General features: G+C 46.5%; 3 protein-coding genes across 3 annotated transcripts; 1 reads left to right on the top strand and 2 right to left on the bottom strand.

Moving 5' to 3' along the window:
• Positions 1 to 1,286: 1,286 nt before the first annotated feature.
• On the bottom strand, positions 1,287 to 2,347 carry BDZ83DRAFT_645587 (uncharacterized protein). Its single transcript, XM_060509863.1, has 8 exons — positions 2,164 to 2,347; positions 2,046 to 2,090; positions 1,876 to 1,969; positions 1,798 to 1,820; positions 1,726 to 1,744; positions 1,537 to 1,659; positions 1,458 to 1,480; positions 1,287 to 1,404 (listed from the first exon to the last, which is right to left on the bottom strand). The coding sequence occupies exons 1-8, from the start codon at positions 2,179 to 2,181 to the stop codon at positions 1,348 to 1,350; spliced, it is 402 nt and encodes a 133-aa protein (XP_060357037.1). The 5' UTR covers positions 2,182 to 2,347; the 3' UTR covers positions 1,287 to 1,347.
• A 2,527-nt stretch (positions 2,348 to 4,874) lies between these two features.
• On the top strand, positions 4,875 to 5,201 carry BDZ83DRAFT_595960 (uncharacterized protein; the record flags this gene model as incomplete). Its single annotated transcript, XM_060506833.1, has 1 exon — positions 4,875 to 5,201. The coding sequence occupies one exon, from the start codon at positions 4,875 to 4,877 to the stop codon at positions 5,199 to 5,201; it is 327 nt and encodes a 108-aa protein (XP_060357036.1).
• Positions 5,202 to 6,350: 1,149 nt separating this feature from the next.
• BDZ83DRAFT_658583 (uncharacterized protein) lies at positions 6,351 to 7,019 on the bottom strand (the record flags this gene model as incomplete). The annotated part of the gene is made up of 1 exon (XM_060511045.1): positions 6,351 to 7,019. One exon carries the CDS (start codon positions 7,017 to 7,019, stop codon positions 6,351 to 6,353), a length of 669 nt encoding a protein of 222 aa, XP_060357035.1.
• Between the last annotated feature and the right edge of the window lie 1,204 nt (positions 7,020 to 8,223).

Here is an 8,223-nt window from a genome sequence, read left to right as displayed (position 1 = left end):
GTCGCGCGGCTCTCCCAGCAGGGACAGCAACAGACGAGACTACAACGGACGGCTGAACTTCTGCCAAGATGCGGAAGACCAACGTTCCTCCAATCACAGTACCTGCCAAGCTCACAGGATCAGATAGTAGTTCAATGCAAAGAAGAGGCTGCGAAAGCTTTCGAGCGCTGGCTAAAGACAGTACCGGAAAGCCATATGATCGTCTTCTCGGACGGCTCCAGGGCGACGAACGGAGCCGTGGGGTACGGCTTCGTCATCTACCGAGACTCCAAACGCATAGCGCAAGGGTGCGGCCGACTCGGACTAGCAGAAGTGTTCGACGCCGAGGTCGAAGGGGCGCGAACCGGCCTCAGAAGGGCTCTGCTCACCAATCGCGGTCATCCAATCCACATATGTATCGACAACACCAGCGTTATACAAGGCATCCGCGGCAAGGCGCCGGACTCGTCACAAGACGCGTTCCTCGAAATCCAAGAAGCGGCCAGGATATTTGATATACGGACGCACTGGTCCCCGGGACACCAGGGCATCGAAGGAAACGAGGCCGCGGACCGGCTGGCCAAAGAAGGAACGACACTGCCGGCGCGGATGGGTCAAATGGCAACACTAGCGGGCATCAAGCGGCTTGCAAGGGAAAAATTACAAAGCCAGCACAGGAGATGGTGGTATAAAGAGCGAAGGCCGCGGTACGCGGACTTGGGGCTTGAGGCAGCTCTGTCCAGCCCTCCTGAACTGGCCTTGCCGCGGGCTACGTTACATCACCTGCTGGCGGCACGATCGGGTCACGGGGACTTCGAGCAATATCACCGACGTTTCAACCACGACGACGCTCTAATGATGTGCTCTTGTGGAGAGGCGAAAGACGTGGACCACCTGGTCTACTGTCGACTAACGCTGGCGAGGAGGCAACGGTGGCCGACCCTCCACTCTCGCAGTATGCCCGAGCCCATAGGTCCTATGGGATCTCTCGAGGCCTACTTCAAGAGATTAATCACCGACCCACGAGGCTTCGAGGCCTTTCTCCGCGTGACGGACTTCTTCCAGAAGATCTGTCTGCGGTAGCAGCATCCACACCTAGGTAGATGTGAGTGCGGACTACAAAGAACCTCCCGATTCCAAGGGACGATTTGGGAAAGAATGAAACTGGGGCACCAGCGGGAACCGGGGACAGACAGAACGCGTAGTGGCCACAAGGCATGATTTGGAGGACGATGTAAAGAGACGACGTACTGTAGAGTAGGTAGCCTTGGCTCACGGCCCTCCACGCCATATACCCTTCGGGAGGTCTGCGGTAAGGGCTCTAGCCCGGCCGCCACGGCGTTAAATACAACAACAACAACAACAACATCAAAGAACGGCGACGCACCACTCAGGTTGGATGGGGCTCAAGTCAACGCCAATGACCTATTCAATGTCAGACTGCTTCTCTCAGTTGCCTCCAAAGCTTATTCCCTAACCTCTGCATGCAGAAATTTGTCCGCTAAAGCGACGTGTTAGTGGCACGAGACCGTGATTTCATAATTAAGCCTGACGAACCAAAATCAATGGCCCAGATTCCGGTTCCAGTTCCCATATCCAACACCCGTTTTGCGGTCTTGTGCGCAGGGCACAGGGCTAACTGTTCCTCGAGCTGTAGCAGCCAGATTCGATGTTGCAGATCTAGGATCAGTTAGCGACTCGCGGAAATCTCATGTGTAAGGCCAGAAAGGTAAATTATTCGCTTACCGAGGCGATCGTTCTCAGGCTTCAGCCAAAGCGTTAGATCAGCATAGGGCCCAGGATCAGCATCTTGCTCACCTCATCATTGGGGAAGCTATACTCTGCTCAAAACATTAGGATATGCTCTCGCAGAGTCTGAATAAAGTGGGCACATACTTCCCGAGCTCATGGAGTGATACGTCCGTCCATTCTCAGCTTGATGCTCTAGGATACTCGATCTCAGAGAGGCTAGCGACGAATGCTCGGAATGCTATCAGGTTATCAGACAGTCGTTAGCTCATGTGTCAGTGCTAATGCAAATCTGTAGAATGCAACTCAAAACTCACGTCATCTCCATATTCCGACGTCGGGTCATCCGCCGGCGTGGCTGACTGCTCATCCAAGACCTCGTCAGCATACAACCCAGGGGTCCACACATAATAATCCAGTTCATGCTCTTCTTACATTCTGAGGCTCCTGCATGATCTCGGCTTTGACCAAATACTGTATACTAGGTTCGCTGGTTTTCGGCGAGCTTGTGAAGTCCTGACTCAAGACCGACTTCAAATCGGGATAGCACTAGCCAAAGCTTTAGTGAATGGCGGGTTTTTCAAAGTCAAGAAGCAAACAACCCCTCACTGGATCGCTCCCGATCATGTGGAACGTGGCCTCTCTTAAAACAATCTTGTCAATCCCATCGGCTTGTCGTGCTCGCTTAGCAATCGTTGCGGCACAGCTGCGGGGCAAAATCGCTCTGGACCCTGTCGGTGGCAAGGAGAAATGCCCCCAAAGAGCATATCATGAAAGCGAAGCTCAGTTGGTTATAACATAGCCACTGCCAATTGGTTGGATGACACGGGCTGATTAGCGACTTTGGCTAATTGACTGACCTTGGCAAAAGAAAAAACAATTTGTGATTCGAGATAGCGAGTTCCTATCCTTACCGGGCTCATGTGCTGTCGCCGCATGTCCTTATCTGCTGTTGGTAACCCGTCCCCCACAACCCATGGGCAAACATTGTAGCTTACCGCACCCGACGCAAACATCATGCAACGTCTATAGCTCGACCATCAAAATCGCAAAAGACTAAACCCAAACTGCTAATTTCTTTTGCACAATCGGTTGACAGACCATGCCACATTCGCTTTTTCAACGCTTCCCTAGCGACCGCGGTGGTAGTCTTCCACGGCCTCAACAACGATGCTATGACTCTGTATCCGCCCTGACTACAGGTTATTCTTGTCGCCAAGGCACCAACGGCACTCCCGATCTGTGTCACGATAAGTCCCTTATACCTCTTTCCATCTGATGTAGCAAACCATCTTTACCACGAATATTTCCATGGCAAGGGGATTGACAATTGTGTTACGAGTCAAATCAGAGAGGCATTCTGGTGACAAAGTGAGTGAGTACATGTCATGTCTCGTGTGAATTAGCACTACCTCATCTCCCTGAGAGATGCATTTCGCAAGGGGGAAGGTGTGTTTCATGGGCATTACAGACATCGAGTTCAAAAAGAGACTTCGATACTCGTAACCATTGCATAAATGTGACCGCAAAACTTTCTGAAATCCCAAGACAATTCATTTCCTAAGCTGCACTGCCAAATTCGGTCCGAGTGCAATGAGTCAATCGTTCATCTTCAAATAGCCAAGTCAATCAAGCTCTTGCAATCGATATCGCCGGTGACTTTGTAGGTTGGTAAATAAACATGCACCTACCATGAGACAACCGTCGGGCGCAAGGTCTCTGTCTAGAATAGGTGGAACACTATTGTACTTGTGAGGCAATCCTGGAAGTCCCAGTTGATGAGTTCTCTCGGGGCTGCCAACACTCTGCAACTGATCAGAACGTGACTCTGTTAATTCAAGCCGCATCTACCATTGTGTCTACAACGAATTCGTAATTGCCAAGCAAGCAAAAGCCACTTGAAATATGACATGTCTTAGGCACGAGGTGATAAGCCTATCCGGCACAGGATTTTACACACCGACTCTATCTGGGATCATTATGGCTGAGACCCTACTCACATCTAAGGCGGCATTTCCAAGAGATGCGCCTCAGACTGACATTGCGATGGCGCCATTCGCCCATAGAGTGGGGCCTGATGCATCAGACCTGCAACATCAAACGATTGCGCCCATACAAAAGTCATATCTATGATAATAAACTTTTTGCTACAGCGGTGAGAGCGGTTTCGAGCGTGAAACCTCACAAGTCACCATTAATAGACTGCCGTAAGCATGGTGCCATACGCGACGGTATTCTACTACTTCTCATGGGCCACGCTGTACGCTTAAGCCGCCATAGTTGACGCGATGAAGGCGAAGACCAAATCGTAGCAAGGCGTGGTAAGCAACTGACCAGGTTTCCGACTGTCTCCGCTGTGATGCCGTCCTCAGTCCTTGGCGAACAGTCAGACGGATCATTGCTTAACTTCACTCTGCTATGAAGCAAGCAATCATCAAGTAATGGACATATCATCCAGTCCCTCTCTGGACAGTCTTTTTATTCGCCGAAAGTTCCTGCAAAGGGTTAGTCCTTGCTATGAGACACCACAACGGCAGCCCGATACCCACCAAGCGAGGGGTCAACCGCGGTTTTCATTGAAGCCATACCTGTCATCTGCATAGAAGCTACAGGCTAAGATTCAATGCCACACAAAGCATCAAAATAGATCGGCGTATAGAGAACGTTGGAACTCTCAAGCGCCTATGAGAGGATGCTGCACTTGATTGGTCTTGTTTACGATGTTTATTAATTTGGGCTGATCTGTTTCAGCTCAGCTTTGGCTCTTTTGCCTACACACGAATGTGGAATGAAATATGTGACCAGATGCGAGCTAGTACTGGTGATTGATCGGCGTCCATATGATCCAAGCCGGACAATGCTGCTTGCTTGAGCAGCACGCACAAGGAATGATACTTTCGATTCGCGGATACTGTCTCATGTCGTGATTCAGGTCAACCAGATTGGGCCGGTCAGCAAATCGAGATTGTGGAAGAACTATAAAAGAGGGACACTTGGACATCGATACAACCTCAACTTCACCCACTCATCTCACACTCTCATCATCTCAGAATTGCACTGACTCTAAGATATTCCCAATCTCAGCATTAATTCCCACACACAAAGGTAAGTGGCTCACATCGCTAATGGGTAAGTTCAACACTAATATGGCATCTGCAGATGCCTTCTGCTCCGGATTTATCAAGGCCATTGCCGGAGGGAACAAGTTCACTTCGACATTCATCATCGATGATATCCAGTATCACTTCAGTGGAAGCTTCAACCCGGCCGTCCAAGACTTCACATCCAACGCGGCGACGCTGGAATATGAGTCACTCGGGAGTTTGACCAGCAATCGTGATTTTGATGGCAAGGTCGGGACCCAAACCGTCACGCTCGAAGTTGCCAATGGCCCCAAGCTCACTGGCAACCTCCAACTACCAACCAATCCAGCGTCTCGGGTGTCTGGAACCGGGACTTGGTCGCAGAACTAGTTCTCCATGTTGTCCGTAGGTGTCACACTCAATGCGAAGCGTTGCATCTTGAGCGCCTGTTTGAGGCTCAAGCAAGGGTATGAACAAAAATCATAGAGCCATGCTTGGTCGAGGGGATCGGACACTCATTTTATCGATACGAAATGCCTGCCCACAGTCATTCTTTGGTCAGACTCATCAATACCGAAAGAGGGCACCTTATATATACCTGCTCATAAATGAGCTGCTGCTCGATAGTCGTGAATTTTGTATGTTTGAGCTAGTGCCATGACTGATTTTGAATTGCTTCACCATTGTCACTACACTTCTAGACGGCTCTTGACGTCATTCGGCGGCGCACTGATCGTCCCATAAAGATGGCACGATTATGAGTGCTATCGGAAGGTTATGCTGCTTGTAGTATTCCTTCATTGATCTATTCGCCTTTAGGGCCAAGGAGATTAAGTAGCCACAGAACCCTGAAACTTCTTTGAAAATGTTTTGCTCCTCGAAATCCCTTGCTCACTCTTGTACTCGCTTTGCGTAACTCCAGCTGGCACCCGAGTTCCATCTTCCCACGCCTTCATGCTTATTGACAACTTCTGAACCCTGTGATGGTCAAAGGCACCATTCCCTGGGCAGTTTTATAAAATCGGCCAGCTTGTTGACAGGCTGCCACACCAACGACTGGTCCCTAATCTTTGAACGTGCAGGCTTCTGAGATGTATCCGAATATGAATTTGGGTTGCCCGTGCCAAAGAAAGTGTGGCAAATTCCTGGACGACACCGGTATGATAAACACATGGGTCAATACGCCGCATCGTTGTCGATCAAACAATGTAATAAGCGATAATCAAATAGGACTTATAAATCAGTGCGCAAGAGCGGTAACGGAAATTTCCAGTTATGTCTGTTGAATTCAAGTATTTCCATCTTAAACAATGATCTAAAGTGGCCGAAAACAAACAAAAAACACCGAGGTAAGGACTGGGAAGCAGAGTCAAACGGAAGTAAAGGAATGTGAGGTTAGTGGGTAGAGATAGGTATGGTGAAGTAGATCGAAGCGTGAGAATGTTGGAAAGGAATGAATAGGAGTGGTTTTGCAGGCATCAGCGAGAAGTATCGGGCTCACAAACATCCCTGGCTCTAGGATCCGTGCTCCGCAGGCTCCTATTTCTTCTTTGCCTCTTCCTCCTCGAGCTCCTTCTCCCACTTTTTCCATTTATCTGTGACCGCTTTTGCGTTAGCGTACGCAAGATCGCGCATCTCGCGATACACCCGCAAGTTGCCGCCCCACAAATCTGGGCGACGGAAGGAAGGGACCTCAACGTCAACTTTCTTAGCTAGTTGGTGAACGAAGGGCATATCATCGACTCCTTTCCATTCCAAGAAGAGCTTTTTGACCACCTCAAATGCAAGCGCGTCGAATTCTTTGATCTTGTCGAGGTCAGTCTCCTTAGCATGATCCTCTTCCTCTTTTACAATCAACGTATTGACAAAGTCAAGGAGGTTGATGCTGCGGTGGAAGAGTTGTTTGAGAATGAGGTCGATGTTCTCTAACCGTTCGATGAGGTCCTTTACTCGATCCCATGTCAACGTTCCGTCGTCAAATTGGTTAGCTAACGTTGAGTATCTTGTTTCGAACAGCAGGCGGCAAATTTTCTCAAGTGATCGTGCAGCTGCTGATTTATGACGAAATAGGTTTTTGGTATTGTCGCCTTGCTGAGCCGCAAGGAATTTGTCTTCATCTACGTGGCGCTTGATCTTTTCCACGTAATCTGTGAGGAAGTTTCGTTCTCTTGCCTCCCATTGCCTCCTTTCCAAAGAGCTTTCGGACATGGTTAAAAATGTAGTTAAAAGTTTGTTATATAGTTACGATAGGGGCATTAACGTTAAATATAGAGAACGGTTATCTATTAAAAGTAAGAAATAGGTATAAAGCTTACCCTAAAATAGAGGGTACGAGCGAGTATAGAGCTTAGTAATTATATAACCGAGGTTATATAATATATAATAAAGCTATAGATAGTTAAAGCTATTATAATATACCCCCCTAAATAAATCCTCGTTTAAAAAAAGCGCGCTTAACTATTTATATTATTATAAAAAAGCCTACTAAAAACGGAAATTTAAATAATACTATATAAAAATCTATTTATAAAAAAAATTATAAAATAAATCGCTTTATATATTAAGTTATAGGCGTAGGGTAAATAGGTAGTAGTTTATTAGCTATGTTTATTATTATAAGTAATTTTAAAAGTCTTTTATTAATAGAAAGTAAAACCGAGGGGCGGCCTTTTATTAACTAAATAATCGACTTATAGTTTAAAATAAGTAAATAAATAAATACTTTATAGCCGCCCTTTACTTTAATTTTTTTTTTATAACTTTTATTTATATTATAACTATAACGTATGTAATAAGCGAGTGAAATAAACAAGCGAGTAAAATATAGAACCGCGACTATATTATATAAATTAGTAAATCTTAACGCCTACTTTATTAATTTAATGAAACTATTTAGAGTCCTTTTCCTTAGATATTTCTTTATTAAATTAATATGTTTGCGTATTGTAACTAGTGTTCCTATAGACGCTATATCGTCGTTAGCCCGTTTTAGTCCTCGGTCGGCGACTATTACTCCGGCGCGTTTTCTTTTTTACCTAGGCTATAGCCTCTCTTTACGACTAAAGGTCCTCTCCTTTAGCTATAATAAAACTTCCTCCTTATTAAAGACGGTTTTTTTTAGCTCTCTAGCGTCGACTAAATAGGTTATTCTCCTCTCGAAGGATCTAGTTCTCGGATCTTAATAAAGCGATCTAATATATAAACCCACGAGCCCCTTTAAATAGATGCTCTATAGCTTTAATAATCGAAGTTGGGGAGCTATTTTAATAACGGGCGATTCTATTTTTAATAAATTATAATTATAAAGATGCCTCGGTTAGGTTATTTAGTATTTAAGAAGTCTATACCGGGGGTATTATTAAAAGGGATCTTAGAAGCGTCGGAGTACATAACTTTACGTTAAGCTTTAAAG

This window comes from Colletotrichum acutatum (genome assembly GCF_030867785.1).
Source record: "Colletotrichum acutatum strain CBS 112980 chromosome Unknown BDZ83scaffold_346, whole genome shotgun sequence".
Lineage (NCBI taxonomy): Eukaryota > Fungi > Ascomycota > Sordariomycetes > Glomerellales > Glomerellaceae > Colletotrichum > Colletotrichum acutatum.
Note: the sequence above shows the minus strand (reverse complement) of the source record. Positions and strands in the feature narration are given on the sequence as shown.

Excerpts from the sequence above, each read along its gene's own strand:
- BDZ83DRAFT_645587 (XM_060509863.1), bottom strand. Across the intron at positions 1,970-2,045 it reads CGTCGGAATATGGAGATGAC|CATTCCGAGCATTCGTCGCT; the intron begins GTGAGTTTTGAG and ends ATAACCTGATAG. Across the intron at positions 1,405-1,457 it reads ACAAATTTCTGCATGCAGAG|GTCATTGGCGTTGACTTGAG; the intron begins GTTAGGGAATAA and ends GACATTGAATAG.